The sequence below is a fragment of the Castanea sativa genome, chromosome 11 (assembly GCF_040712315.1).
Source record: "Castanea sativa cultivar Marrone di Chiusa Pesio chromosome 11, ASM4071231v1".
Classification (NCBI taxonomy): domain Eukaryota; kingdom Viridiplantae; phylum Streptophyta; class Magnoliopsida; order Fagales; family Fagaceae; genus Castanea; species Castanea sativa.
This window is the reverse complement of record NC_134023.1, coordinates 67,624,891-67,639,960: the sequence shown is the minus strand read 5'-3', so window position 1 is coordinate 67,639,960 and position 15,070 is coordinate 67,624,891. Positions and strand designations below refer to the sequence as shown.

Below are 15,070 nucleotides of genomic sequence, written 5' to 3'. Positions count from 1 at the left end.
GACGAGAGAGGAAGCTAATCTTTCATGTATAACAAGTGATATAAGTGTCTGTAAACGCTATTGATTTTAGGGAGCTCTTAACCCCATTTACATCCCGCAAGATGCAATGTCCTCAAACAGCAGGAAAATTCAGATTAGAATACAAAAGACCTCAGACAATGTTGCCCAGAACATGTCATCACAGCTCCATATTGACAAGAATGGAAGCCAGAAAAACAATTATATAAACAGTTCCAAATATATCACTGTTGGTGAGGGAACCATACAGCTAGGTAACAGCACGGCTATTTGCACGTCCATTACTAAAAATAATTATCCCATAAATAGACAGCTGATGAGAACTCTCTCAAACATACCCATCGAATGCATGACGATTTTTATTACTTTGATAGAAGATGCACCTTGATAAATAGTATATCATGCCCAACACTCCATGTTCTGGTCCCCTCCAGCAAGAAAATCTGGAGTTTATGATAGCATTGAGGGTTCAGAGAAAGTGACTAAAAAATGTTACATAAAAAAATATAAAAAATATAAAATATAACAATTTCTTCATCTTGACTTTTTCCTGTCGTTTTTTTTAATCATAAATTAATTAAAAAGAAGTGACATGGAGAAAGAATTCCTAGGATTCACAGATTTGTAGAAGAATCTTGAAACCTGATTTGTACGGGAAATGTAAATCCTAACAAAAGCTTATGACCTATAATAAGCTATTATTGCATATTTCATTTGGCATGAGTTGTAAGAATCGCCCAATAGTTTCATGCCAATCCAAGTTAACAATTTAAACTTAGAAATAAGAACCAAACATCAAGTCAAATACCAAGGTCAAACCCACAACTTGTTACTTTTTGTGTAAGGCACTTGACATTGCACCAAAACCCAACCTCTAAATCACTTTGTTGGACCAAAAAAATACTGAAACCTAAAATTCCCAACACCCATAACAGGTAGAATCAAACATCTCACCATTGAAAGGTGAATAAAATACAACTAGGAAGCAGAGGCAATGAAACCAAAATATATATTTGTAAAGCAAAGAGACAGTGAAGGTCACTTCTGGGGTCCAACTGAGCAACCATCAACTTACACAAATCTTAGAAAAGTATATAAATATCTCTATTGCATCATACCTCAAAAACAACTGGAGTGCCACACTGGCATTTGAAAAGAACTCAGCAATTGAAGTGGCGCATGATTTCTCCATATCATTAGATATCCTGCAATATGAATACAGGTTCAAGCAATTAAGAGATTTTTTGCAATTGATGAAACTGGTGCAACTGATAACTAGTTTTTTGGCAAAACCACAGTGCTAAGGTGGTATTATAATTTCATAACCATCAAGACAATCCTTTAGATTCAGTGAGTACGAGAGCATGCCATCATTGAAAACTTTCCTGATGGCCAACAAAGCCATTATTTGTCAAAGACTGATATTTTTTGCTCAATATACCTAGCATGTCAATGACTGCTAATGCATTCCAAGTAGAGGTCAGGTAAAACCCTTGCACCACGGGTACACAGTATACAAATTTACTTTAATTTATTAGTTTGAGCTCTTGTTGGAATAAAAAATTTCCTAAAATTAAGGAACATCAAAAAATTAATCCACATGTCAAGTCCTAATGTATAAATACTTGTACGGAAAGCAGAATCCAAGTCATAACTTCATACTTACTCTAGACTATAAAACAGCATCTGTTCACCTTATATGCATGTTACCAAGGAACTCTGACAGCCTGGCAATAACCAAAACTCAGTGAGCATGGGAATATGAAATTATTTAAGGGAAAAAAAAAATGGACTGAGTAGAATAACAACAAAAGGTACAGACAAAACCTAATATTGTTAGCTATCACAATTTCTCCATCTTCAGACCCAAGATGACATAGAACTACCTCCTCTAGACGGCCATCTCGATATGTATGCTGCAATAAGAGAACATCCACGCAGAAAAACCTAATGAGGCTCTGAACTTATTACATTGCATGCAACCCCCATAACCAAAATAGGGGAAATAAAAAGCAGATGCATATACTTTCAAGCTGAGAAGGCTCATAAACCTATATAGAGAAAAATGATGCAGCACAGAAAATGAGTACATTTGTAACATGACATACAAGTCACAAAGATGAGCCTTCTGTGACAACCCGTATTTGCAAACAAACCACTTCATAAAGCAAGTTCACAGAACCCTTTACTGAAGGTTTTTGAAAAGAAGCTCAACAAGCTTAGTAACCCCTCTTCCACTCATGGGAAAGAAATATAACAAATATAACATTATACACCACAGTGGTAATCACTTCACCGGCCATGTTTATCAAATTTCTTAAAATGTCAAACTGTAAGGAGCATAAACTCACTAAAAAGAGAAAATGTGTAAAAGGAAGACCTTCAAACAGGAAATTGAGGTGTACATGTCAAACTACAAGAAAGTTCTTTGCTTACAAAGTATCCAAGGAAACTGAGCACCATTAATGACAAACATAAAATTATTATGTGCTCCAGCAATCAAATATCTACCAGAGAACCTACACTTCCAGGCTTATTGACATCAACATAGGATAAGGCCAGTAATCATCCCAAGCAGAAACAATCTAACCCCAGCAGGGAAACCAAGATATCAATTATAAATAATAGTATCTTGTCATAATATAGAGTTCAAAAACTACAGCAAGTCTTTCTGCTGATGCAAAGAGTAGTAGGCTGACAAAATGCCAACATGGCAATGTTTAGAAAATCCCCACAGACAATCAACATGATTACAACTGGCTATATCTAGTAGCTCATGGGCTATAAAAATCTTCTTCATCACTTGATGAGTCAGATGTATCCAGAATCAGATCCCTTAATAAAAGAGCCATCTCCAAGGATGTTAATTCTTCCATGGGGTCAAGAGCTGTCTCGGAGGCTGTTAATTCTTCTATGGAGTTGAACATATCAAACAGGTCATCCACAAAACCAGATCTTCATGGAGGGGGCCTGTGATGTCTCCAAGTGTTTGAGCCTGGCTTGACCTTATGCTGGAACACAACAAACATTCTACCCATTAAAGGAGTCATAAAGCTAACCCTCTCCTAGATGGAAGTAAATTACAAACAAAAGGTGTATAATTCTTGGAACAGCATTGACTAGAAGCCATTCTGACAGCAACTCTAGGAACATCAATAATACAATTGCCACAAAAAAAGAAATAGACCATTTGTGCCCCACCTATGCTTATCGATAAAGCCAGAAAATAAACCACAGAGACTCAGAAAAATAAGCACAAAAGAGAGAGAATGCGAGAGAACAAAATTGTCACATTGTTTTAGAAAATGTTAATTTGCTATGCTCGCCTTCTGTGAGGTAAGCAATTTGTAATTTTGTGGATGATTATATCAGTTCCTGGCACAGAATACAGATATGGGACACTAGAAATGCACAATGTAGCAACCAACCACCTCTTATGCGGATTGGTACCTCCCAAGCAGATACGTGCTTGGGGTACAGGGAAGGGAGGGGTTCAGGTAGTAGCATTATGATTTCTAACCAATAATAATAATAATAATAATAATAAACCGAAGCAAGAAAGGAGCACGTTCAATAGGGAAACTTGGGAGGCCTTAGTGAAAAGCAAACAGGAAAGTACCACTAGTACCATAACATCCTTAGTGACATAGGGTTACACTGGTGCTTCAGGTATAATCTGGCAAGAAGGGGATATGAAATGCAGATGTCTGAATTACAGGCAAAAACGTCCTGAGGTGCTGGCAGTTGCAGGTTATTGGTTCCTCAGAGTGCTAAGAACAAGAGTAAGATGTAAGTTGTGAAGACGAGGGGTGGTATTCCAATCTGTGTGGTCAAGGTGTTGGTAGAGATGGTATCAACATAGTCAAGTGAAAGGGTATATTCTCTTTTCTAGGTCTTATTTTATTCATGTTGTTAAAAGTACGTGGTTAAATGATAAAATTTACCATATCCCAATAACTTAAGCTTAAGCTTTTGGGGCAATCAGTAATTTAACACATTCTTTTTTTCTTTCCACACTATTAATAAATTTACAAAACAAGGACATGAGCTTATAACTTATAAGCTTATTTGTGTACACTAATTAGTAATTTATGATTAGAATGCTACATTTAGATACATAATAATACCCTACTCCCTGTTTAGGTTGCATATATGTAGACACAGGTTTAAACAAAATAGACACAGCATGTAGCAAACCATTAAAATCCCAGGTGCTAAACAAAATAGCAATCAATGTAAAATATAATTTCAAAATTATAAATAATACATAACTAAATCTCCTATGGTCCATCCAAGGCAGGTTTCTTCTGTAACTTCAAAAAGAAAAAAAGTTAATAAATTATCCCCTGGTCTTCCAGTTACCACTAAGCAAGCCCAGTTAATCACAACAGGCTTCGTTTTGCTGTTGAGATGCAACCCAAAACAATAATAACACTAAAGACAACAACATCAACAACAATAATACATCAAATCATCATTAAAGATTATGATGTAGTACTGTTTTCCAAAGCCAGGTGATCCAATAAAAAATACTTATCTCAATAATCTAGGATGCATACTAATCTACCAAAAAGGAGGACCATTCTGATATGTGAAACAATAAGGTGAACGCCGTAGGCCATGTTCACTAGAATGTAGAATGATGGGAGAAGGATTGTATATAATTGTATAGATGATTTCCTTAAAAGTAAGAAAGTTGTATGATTTTGATATCAGTCATTATGTTTCTTTAGAATAGGGGAAGAGAAGGGAAGAAATGATAAGAAATTTTCAGATTTCCAAACTTGTATATCTGAACTAAAGCATAACTTATCTTATATTCTTGTGTAAAACACCATTGTGTTCAATTAACTCAAAAGATAATTAAAAGAAAACCAAAAAGAAAAAACAAATCATCAACCAACAAAATGCAAAATACAACAAATATAGAAAACCACCACATCTTCACTGCAAAATCCCTGAAGATCAAGAATCAATGAGACATAAATCTTTACTAACACAGAATAATAAATTTCCAGGTAGTAAAGGATGCTTACAATAACCATTACACTAAAGAGAGTCAAATTTGATTATATGTATAGCATACAAGTAAAACCGTTGCACTTAAGATTAGTTAAACCAGAAACCTTTGAAAAATGAAAATCGCAATAACTATTTATCTTATTATCATTCACGTTACCTTATAAAAGCAACTACTCCCAAATGGGCAGTTTCCATTCCCAAAATCAAAGTGCTTGCAATCAATGGACCTGCAAGAAAGACAATTACAAATTACAAAACTAAGAACAACAATATGCGTTCACAATACTTCAATCGTTAGTTATCTAAATTGTTAATCAGTTTCTTGAATTTACTACCAACACTTTCAGGAAAATTGACTAAACAATATCTGAAAGTCGCAAGTTCTCAAAAACTTTCTGATAGAATTTTTTCAACTAAACAAGAGAGTAGTAGTAGATGACTCCGTGTTACTAGAATGTTAGCGAATTACAACTCTAGTAGAAGTATTTAAAGGGGGACACAAATCAAATTTGAAAATCAAAAATCAGAAACAGGATCACAAGTAACATGAAGGTCTAAACAAGAGTTAAGAAATTACTTGAGCTTTGCCTTGTAGCTATCAACAATGTCCTGCTTCTCTTCCTTCGAAGAATACCAAATGACACTTGGAATAACAAAGTATGATAACTTACAACAAATTGGGCATGCCCTCAAGTGCTTTTGCTTTTTCTCACATGATTTCAAATGCTCCTCTCTTTCCTCAGGTCTGAAAGGATGCAAGCAATGTTTTCCACATGTGGGAACCTTACTAAATGAAAATTAATGGGTAGATATAATGAAATCAAGCTGAGATCAAAAGAGTTATGTTATGTGGAGGATCCTTCCAATCATGTGAAAACTCACAATGCTCCCCTTTCAGACACGCCCCATGAGCAAAGAACTTGCAGAGAACCCTGCAGGAGCAAGAAAAATCAAAGATCATAAAAATTCCAATCATCTTTAACCCCAAAAATTAAATAAATCAATTAATTTCCATAGAACCAATTTAGGTGTCCCATAGAAAAAAAAAATCCTGATTACAAAATCTTCATTTCAGCTCCCAAATTTTCTTTGCCACCAAACAAAAGTCAGAAACTTCAACCCAAAAAAAAAAAAAAAAAAAAATTTCTTAAGAAAAATTTTAAAATACATCAAAGTTACATGAATTGATCTTCCTCTTTAAGCCCGTTAATAATTCCTCACAAAAGGTAACCCCAAAAATAAATAAATCAATTAATTTCTATAGAACCCCTATCCCACCCAATTTAGTACGTTGATCCAATAAAAAATACTTATCTCAATAATCTAGGATGCATACTAGTCTACCAAAAAGGAGGACCATTCTAATATGTGAAACAAAAAGGTGAACGCCGTAGGCCATGTTCACTGGCATGTGGAAATGATAAGAAATTTTAAGATTTCCAAACTTGTATATCTGAACTAGCCCCTAGTCTATCATGTATAACAACAACACAGGAGAGTGTGTGTGTTTTTGGATTTTTTAAAAGCCTGAAAGGGCAACAACTAAACAAAAGAACAAACGACGCCATAATGCAAAGCGTGTTCAGCATGTGAGACCTGTAAACTATGTTGTGTACTTAAATGAAGCACGCGATTAGCACATGAGCTTCAGTGCTGATCCTCTTACTAATAATTAAATGACTTTATTAAACATTATCTATCATGATAAATAATGTTTAATAAAATCATTTAATTATTAGTATGTTGGAGATAATTTGAATTTGAATCATCTGATGTTTTATATCATAAGAAACTATTACTTGTTAAAAATGCTTATATTGTTAATCTTTATCTCATTCTCAAAAAAAAAAAAAATTATCTCTATATATTAAGAAAGTTCAGAAAGTTAATTATGCTTTCAGAAAATTTCAAAAATATCCTTAAGCTAATTAGATAATCTTTATTTTTAAAAAATAAAATATATGGTTAAAATTGTAATTCAGCAAAATCTATTAAAAAAAATACCAGAGAAACTTTTTTTTCCTAAAATTAACACTTTCTTTTTAAATATATCTCACCCAAGTGGGATATATTTTTTCTTAAAAACTAGCTCGCACTAAACTTAGGAATTTACTCTATTTCAAATCTTAAATTTTAATCTCTTAAAAATCCCTTTCTATGTAACCTTACTAATAATAGAAAAATTCAAAAGGAAAAATTACATTAAATTCAAAATAAAAAAGAGTCTTATTGCACGTGTGGAGCGCGTGTGATGAGACTAGTAATATTTTAACTATTAGTTGACTAATTAGAGATAGGAATTTTGGATCAATTATTTGATACTATGATATATAAACAATGCTTAAAAGCCAATATAGGTGTCCATTATTCCGATATTGGTGTCCTACAAGGTCGTGTAGGATGAAAATGGCAATGTGAAGCTTGAGTGTTCGGCCATAGGCAAGCAATTTGCAGCTGAGGAGATTTCTGCACAGGTATTAAGGAAGCTTGAGGAGGATGCATCCAAATTTCTAAATGATGAGGTAAGTAAAGTAGTGATCACAGTACACTGATATATTGGACACGTGTCCATAATAAAACTCATGTCTGAATTTCAACGTGTCTAGTACACTGATATATTGGACACAAGCATAAAATGTAAATCATTTTGAAAAGAGTGGCAATGAGAGACAATGTAGACTTTTACTGTTGGAGTGGAGAGGCTTGGGTTACAAGTTACAATCTCTAAACTTATTTCGTTACAGGCCGTGACACACTCCCAATAATGAAGCATTAAAATGTTAAACCAGTAATAATGGTCTTATTATGGTAATGGTCCATATCTTCATTTTGAAGTATCACGCTACAAATTTGAACGTGGAAAAAATTATATGGATGTATTATTGTGTAAATAATTTTTTGGGGAGAATGGAAAATGATTATATAATTAAAAACCCCAAAACAAGATGTGGGTTACCTACATCTACACAAAAGAACCCTATGAAGTTTCACTATTTCCTAAGATTGGCTTTGGGCTTTTCTCGCACAATTTAGATAAAGGATGAAAAGGCCACCCAAAATGCCCCTCACAAATTGCAAATACTAATTCGTGAAAAATTAATTTTATTAAATCTATATCGTCATCACTTTTTTGAGTCATGGGGCAAAGCTATGTTTTTATTTAAAACCACATACATTAATTGTTAAGGGTTAACATCGTGTTGGTAATTTTAATGCGCAAAGTTTGAATTAGAACGAATCATATTAATTTTTTTAATTTCCCTTTCACTTTTTGCATATCATCATGCATTCTCAATCTAATGTACCATTTATATTATACTATACTATTATTAGTATTAATATATCTCCATTAGTATTAATATATCTCCATTAGAAGGTATGTAATTGTATTATGTCAGTGGTTCATTCTTCATACTCTAATTTTTATTTTTATTATATTTTACTTCTTACTTCTTTCAATTTTTCTAGCATACGATATTTAAGTTGAATGTAACTATTAAAAGAAATTTCTTTTGCATATGGGCTTAAATTTTCAAGAATTGTTTTTAGTGGAAATTGGAAAATCTTAGCTCAAAGAACATTATTAACTCATATTTCTTGAATAAAAAGGCTTAATTTCTTTCAATTTGTAGGTCGGGTTGGATTAGATTTGTAGTATATATTTTCAACTCAATCGGACATTTGAGTTTTGAAATCTCCAAGGTCCAAGCTAATCCAATCCATGTTACCTTTAAAAGCAACCCAACCTGGGTGAATTGGGTTAGTCTCACCTGTGAGACCTAATAAAAATAATTAGGTTTTTATTCAACAATTTTTGTCTTTTAATTAATTAATACTTACAACAATTGAGCCCAATATATTCCTATTTCTTCAAAACTAAGTCTAAAAAAGTACCAAAATAAATTAAACTATTTCACTCTAAAGCTTAAACTAAATCCCAAAATCCAGAATAAATCAAACTAATAAATTAAAAAAATACATTTTTTAAAACTATTAATAATATTGATTGGGTTAGATTACTTGGGTTAAAAATCACTAATCCAAATCCAAGATATTGGGTTGGGCCCAATTAGGGAGTCCAAATTAGCCAAGTTGTTGGGTTGAACGAACCCTTCACATTCTCTAGTTCTCTTTTACTACTATGATCTAATGACCAAGAGATTTTCTATTTTCAATCTTAAAAAAAATAAATAAATAAATAAAATTAAAAAAAAGTTTTTTTTTTTTAATCTTTATTCATCCCATTCCTTGAACCATGTCACACATGCGAAACGAGAATACTAGAAATAGTTCAAAGTCCCAAGCTTTCGACTTTCTAGGCGCTTCCTTATTGTTCCTTCCAAAAAATCCACACCTTCTACACAGTCTCAGCGAGTGACAGAACTAAGCAAACTCAGAGCATTCCGGAAGTGCCCACATGGATATCTCGCTGTTATTACAAAACCCAAAACACTCTTTGCATTATCACACAAACACAAAAAGTTGAAGTCTTTGCAAATTGCAAACCCAAAATGGCAACTTTAACACCAACCCATATCCACTTCTATCCTTCATGTTCCCATAAGCCAAGAAAAACACTTGGTGTACCATAACCAGCTCAAGAAACTTGTTCTTGGGTCAGCAACCAAAAACGAAATGGAGTAGTTGTAGTTGTAGTAGTAGGAGGAGGAGAAATGGGAACAACAATGTGATGGTGTGTGAGAAAGTGGTTGGTATTGACTTGGGAACAACTAACAGTGCAGTGGCAGCCATGGAAGGTGGGAAGCCAACGATTGTGACTAATGCTGAGGGGCAGAGAACGACACCATCTGTGGTGGCGTACACTAAGAATGGTGACAAGCTTGTTGGGCAAATTGCTAAGAGACAAGCTGCGGTGAATCCTGAGCACACTTTCTTTTCTGTGAAAAAGGTTTATTGGGAGGAAAATGTCTGAAGTTGATGAGGTTGGTAAATTTATCACTTTTATTATAAGTTTATACTGTAAAGTTAGTATTTTAACTTGCCCATTTGTAAATTGGAGGCAGAATTTGTAGATTAGAGACAGAATTTGTATTTGGATTAGTGTTCACTAGAGCTTATAATGTGAATTTTAATGATCTTTCAACTATTAGTGTGCTATTTGGAGACAGGAGCTTAGGATTGCTTTGTTGGATACCATGACTTGTTCCGGTATTGTTTGATCAAAACCCAATTTTTAGATTAATCTTGAATGGTTTTTTTTTTTTTTTGAATCAAGCATATATTATTATTATAAATGACTGTAAGTTTAATAATTTAAATACTAGTAGATTATAGATAGGATTTGAATTTGGATTAGATGTTGCTTGTTATGCAATCATAATAAACTATCACTTAAATGGTAAATTTTGATAATGTTGTATTCTTATAACCATTAGTATGCTATCACATGTACAGATATCATGATAGACAATGTTTAATAAAATCATTTAATTATTAGTATGTTGGAGATAATTTGAATTTGGATCATCTGATGTCTCATATCATGAGAAACTATTACTTATTGAAAAAGCTTAAATTGTTAATCTTTATAATATTTTAACTAGTAGTTAACTAATTAGAGATAGTAATTTTGGATCAATTGTTTGATACTATGATAAATTAGTGTGAATTTAATCATTTAACCATTATTCCAATATAGGTGCCATACAAGGTCATGCGGGAGGAAAATGGCAATGTGAAGCTCGAGTGTCCGGTCATAGGCAAGCAATTTGCAGCTGAGGAGATTTCTGCACAGGTATTGAGGAAGTTTGTGGAGGATGCATCCAAGTTTCTGAATGATGGGGTGAGTAAAGCAGTGATCACAGTGCTAGCATACTTCAATGATTCGCAGAGGACAGCTACGAAAGATGCAGGTCGCATTGCAGGGTTAGACGTCCTGCGAATAATCAATGAACCTACTGCTGCTTCGCTTGCTTATGGGTTTGAGAAGAAAAACAATGAGACCATTCTGGTTTTTGACCTTGGAGGTGGTGCTTTTGACGTTTCAGGTATGCCAATTGCTTTGTTACTCCTCTTATTGGATTGTTGTTGTTGTTGTTGTTGTTATTGTTGTTATTGTTGTTATTGTTATTATGTTATTGGTAAGTTAAGTGCACACCCAGTTGAAAAATCTCACCCGTAGCTGTTATTATTATTATTATTATTATTATTATTATTATTGTTATTATTGTTGTTATTGTTGTTATTGTTGTTCTTATTGTTGTTATTATTGTTATTATTGTTATTATTATTATGTTATTGGTAAGTTAAGTGCACACCCAGTTGAAAAATCTCACCCGTAGCCCTTTTATGAGAGGAGTAAGACAGAGTTCATGACTTTTTTCTTCTCTCCTGCTAATTGACCTCATATGTTTGTTTTTACTTATTTTGTACAGAATTTTCCCTGTGGATTGTAGTCAGGCTGTTCCATTTGCACATGCAAAGTAGAATCTTTTGGGTTATCCCCTATGTATTAGTTCTGGTCACTGCCTCAAATGCCTGTTAAATTGGAGGTTTACAAGTTACAAGTCACTCATTCAATGTGTTATAATTCAGTGAGTTTGACAAATATTAATGTTTGAAATTCTTCCCAGCTTGACTATCTGATAGCTGGGGGTATGCAATAACACAAATGAGATGACTACATGTGTGAGTGATTCCTCAACATTTTGGTGTGCCTTCTATTCTTGTATCTATTCCTATCTGTGTTAGGTATTAGATAACATGGATGCATTGTTGATAACTTACATGCTTGACCATAGGTTAACAATAACAGATTTCCTCTCATTCACTGTCTTTATTCATTTGTTCTTTGGGGGATGATAAGATCTTTAGCCAAACCAGAGGAATTCTTCAGGGTAGATGACAGAGAACTAGCAGCTTTGCTGCAAACTATTCCTTAAAATTTAGGTACAACTCCTTTGGTGTTGTACATTGGGTTCCTCAATGCAGTTCAGCTTGATGACTGCATTGACCACTTGGGACTTCCAAAAATAGAATGAGCCCCTTTGGGACTTATGGCCTGTTTGGATGGAGGGGGAAAGAAGGAGAGTAGAGTAGTGTTGGCTAACTAATTTTGTGTTAAATCTACTCTGCTCTACTGTACTCTCCCTCCCTCTCCCTTAATCCAAACGGACCATTATTGTTGATAAAGAGCAACTAGCAGCTTGGCTGTTAGCAAAAGAACCAATTAAAGCTTCCGTCATCCTCTACAAATTACACACACACACACACATATTATATATATTTTTGACACAACCAAATTGCAAAAAACAAACCAGGACCAATCAAAAATAATCAGCATGCCTCAAATTTTCTCATGAATTGAGTCAGGACTTCTCTCAATAGCATTTTGGGATTTTTGGGCAATGATTTGAACGTTTTAATTGATTTTGCTATGCCCTTTAATGTAATTTGAAATCAAGCATTTTTTTTTTTTTTAGGAGAAATTTCTGAAATGGATTTCTTGTACAGGAACTTCTTGGTGTTAGTGTCTTTAGATAAATGTTGGCCAATCTTTACAAGGCATAGTCATTTTTTCTAGTTTGTGGGATTATACCGTTGCATGAAATATAGCTCGTGTTCAGATGTTGTTCTTTCGGTAGCTTTAGAAGCTCTATTTATAGTGTTGTAAAAGGTTTTACCTATCTTGTTGCATTGGCATCTGCTCCCCAACTGTAATTTTAAGTATTATATAAAGGTATTATGTTAGGGAAGATTGCCAAAAAGGAATCGAGGAAAGTCTTAGACTCTTAGGAATACATATGAAACAAATTAACAAGCACAAGGTGGTAATGTGACAATCCATACATGTGTCAATGAGCATCTGGGAAGCACGGGTGCGGCGTTTGGGCCGCCGCACCCGCGTCCGACGCGGGGACGCGCGCCGCTGCCTGCGCGTCCATGCCACGTCGGACATTAAAAAAATAATTTTTTCGGCGCGATACGCGCCGATTCGGGCCGACATGCACGAAATCAGGCCGATTCGGCCAGAATCGGTCCGTATCGGGCGCAACACCAATACCGGTTGATATTGGCGAAATCGGCCGATACGGCCAAAATTCTAAAAAAAAAAAAAAAAAAAGTGCAAACGGTGCGTTTGGAAAAAAACAAAAACCCTATAGCTCTCAGCCAAAACTCTCATTTCTCTTCAATTTTCAGTTTTTCACTCAGTCCGCTTCTGCTCTTAGCCGACCCAGCCCTCTGCCTCTTCAATCTTCATTTTTCTTGCGCCTCTCTCCCACTCTCTGCCTTCACTCTTCAACTAGGCTCTCTCCCATTCTCTACCTTCACTCTTCAGCTGTGCTAGTCTCATTTTTCAGCGCTCCACTTCGTCTCTCTTGCTCTCTGTCTCCTCTCACTGTCAGGTATCATAGCTCTCACACTCACACTCTTAGTTAATTGTTAATAGATGATTTTTTATTTAGTTAATAATTATTATTACTCATTGTGATTTGTGATTGTGTTGTGAATCTGTGATGAGCTGAATTTTTTATTTTTTTTATTTTATTTTTTGTGAGTCTTGTGACACTAGCTGATTTTTTGTGAGTCTTCGAACATCATGGAATGTTTATATAATGGAGTTGTATTATAGTTATTATTTACTATTGTTCTTAAATTTGGTATATGTTTATGTAATGTGAAAAAAAGTATGTTTAGCAATATATTAAAAATATAAATAAAAATATTTTTAATAATTTTTTAATCGTCGCACCCGCCGCACCTGCACCCTACTTTTTCAAAAATTGGCGAGTCCCGCACCTGCTCCTGCACCTACACCCAAATCTCGAAACGCACCCATGCTTCATAGATGAGCATTTAGTGAACATGTATTTTGTGATTCCTGAGATTCAATCTTCCAAAAGCAGTTTTATAGATTAAAAGAGTGACTTGGACCTTGTGATTTTGAAACATCTGATCTCTTAAAAGGTTTTTGATTTAACACAACAGTAGTTAGGTAGCATACAATCATTTGAACACTATGCCCTTTCACTACTTTTACCTTTTTTTTACCATTGCTATTGAATCCCGGTCCTTTAATTCAATTAAACAGCATGTATAAGAGATAGTTTTACCAGAATTATGAAAATATGGACTATAGTTTTCTAAAAATAGCACACTAATACTCATCAGATGTGATCTTTCACTTGTTTTCTTTTGGTGCACAAGGAAATTGGTAGTCAATGATTGTTGTGGTCTGTTATGTTTTAAATCTGCAGTTCTTGAGGTTGGAGATGGAGTATTTGAGGTACTTTCTATATCACGTGACACTCGTCTAGGAGGAGATGATTTTGACAAGGTTTGAACAAGACAAATGGATAGAGCTTTGTTATTCTTTGTTTTTTGGTCTGTTAGTCATTACTAATATTACACGTTTGTGTTCTATAATTTTAAACAGAGAATAGTTGATTGGCTTGCCCAAAACTTTAAGAGAGATGAAGGAATAGATCTTCTGAAAGGCAAGCAAGCTCTACAACGTCTCACAAAGACTGCGGAGAAAGCAAAGATGGATCTGTCATCTCTGACTCAAACCAGTATAAGGTATGTGACAATTTCTATGCCTTCTTTATATAAATGGATCTCCCTCTTTGGCATGATCACTGAGGAAAAGCTTTCTGTTTTTACAGTTTACCTTTTATTACCGCCACTGCGGATGGCCCAAAACACATTGACACCACCCTGACAAGGGTCAAATTTGAAGAACTATGTTCAGATTTGCTAGACAGGTATGTAAGTTGAAAACTGCTACTCTGTGGTTGCCCTCAACCATGCATACTTGGTTTATTTTCTATGTTAGTTTGTACAGGCTTTGTTGGCTGAGATTTTGTTAGCTATGATGTACATCATGACTCCTGCCAGCCCAGTTCTTCATTGTGATCAATGTGATTTAGACAATGCGTAGTTAGTCAAGGCATAAAACTTGGCAGGTGGTTTAGTCTCTTCCATGGCTAGTTAATATCAAGAGGATTCCTTTTTTCAATATCTCACAATGTTTGTATTTGAAAAAATTGTTTACAATGTAAGTATTTTT

At 34.4% G+C, this 15,070-nt stretch overlaps 1 protein-coding gene and 1 pseudogene across 3 annotated transcripts; one reads left to right on the top strand and one right to left on the bottom strand.

Annotated features, from left to right (window-relative positions):
* Window positions 1–6,557, bottom strand: LOC142617798 (E3 ubiquitin-protein ligase makorin-like). Of its 3 annotated transcripts, none has more exons than XR_012841044.1 (7): window positions 5,923–6,546; window positions 5,618–5,785; window positions 5,198–5,267; window positions 1,846–1,934; window positions 1,685–1,745; window positions 1,137–1,223; window positions 1–461 (listed from the first exon to the last, which is right to left on the bottom strand). XR_012841044.1 is itself a non-coding variant. In XM_075790764.1 (7 exons), the coding sequence occupies exons 1-5, from the start codon at window positions 5,908–5,910 to the stop codon at window positions 1,709–1,711; spliced, it is 390 nt and encodes a 129-aa protein (XP_075646879.1). In that variant the 5' UTR covers window positions 5,911–6,556; the 3' UTR covers window positions 1–461; window positions 1,137–1,223; window positions 1,685–1,708. The 3 variants fall into 3 exon arrangements, 2 of the variants coding, with proteins under 2 accessions (XP_075646879.1, XP_075646880.1); XM_075790764.1 differs by having other exon boundaries at window positions 5,885–6,556; XM_075790765.1 differs by lacking the exons at window positions 1–461; window positions 1,137–1,223; window positions 1,685–1,745; window positions 1,846–1,934 and adding an exon at window positions 2,608–3,029 and having other exon boundaries at window positions 5,885–6,557.
* A 2,567-nt stretch (window positions 6,558–9,124) lies between these two features.
* LOC142617797 (stromal 70 kDa heat shock-related protein, chloroplastic-like) lies at window positions 9,125–15,070 on the top strand (annotated as a pseudogene).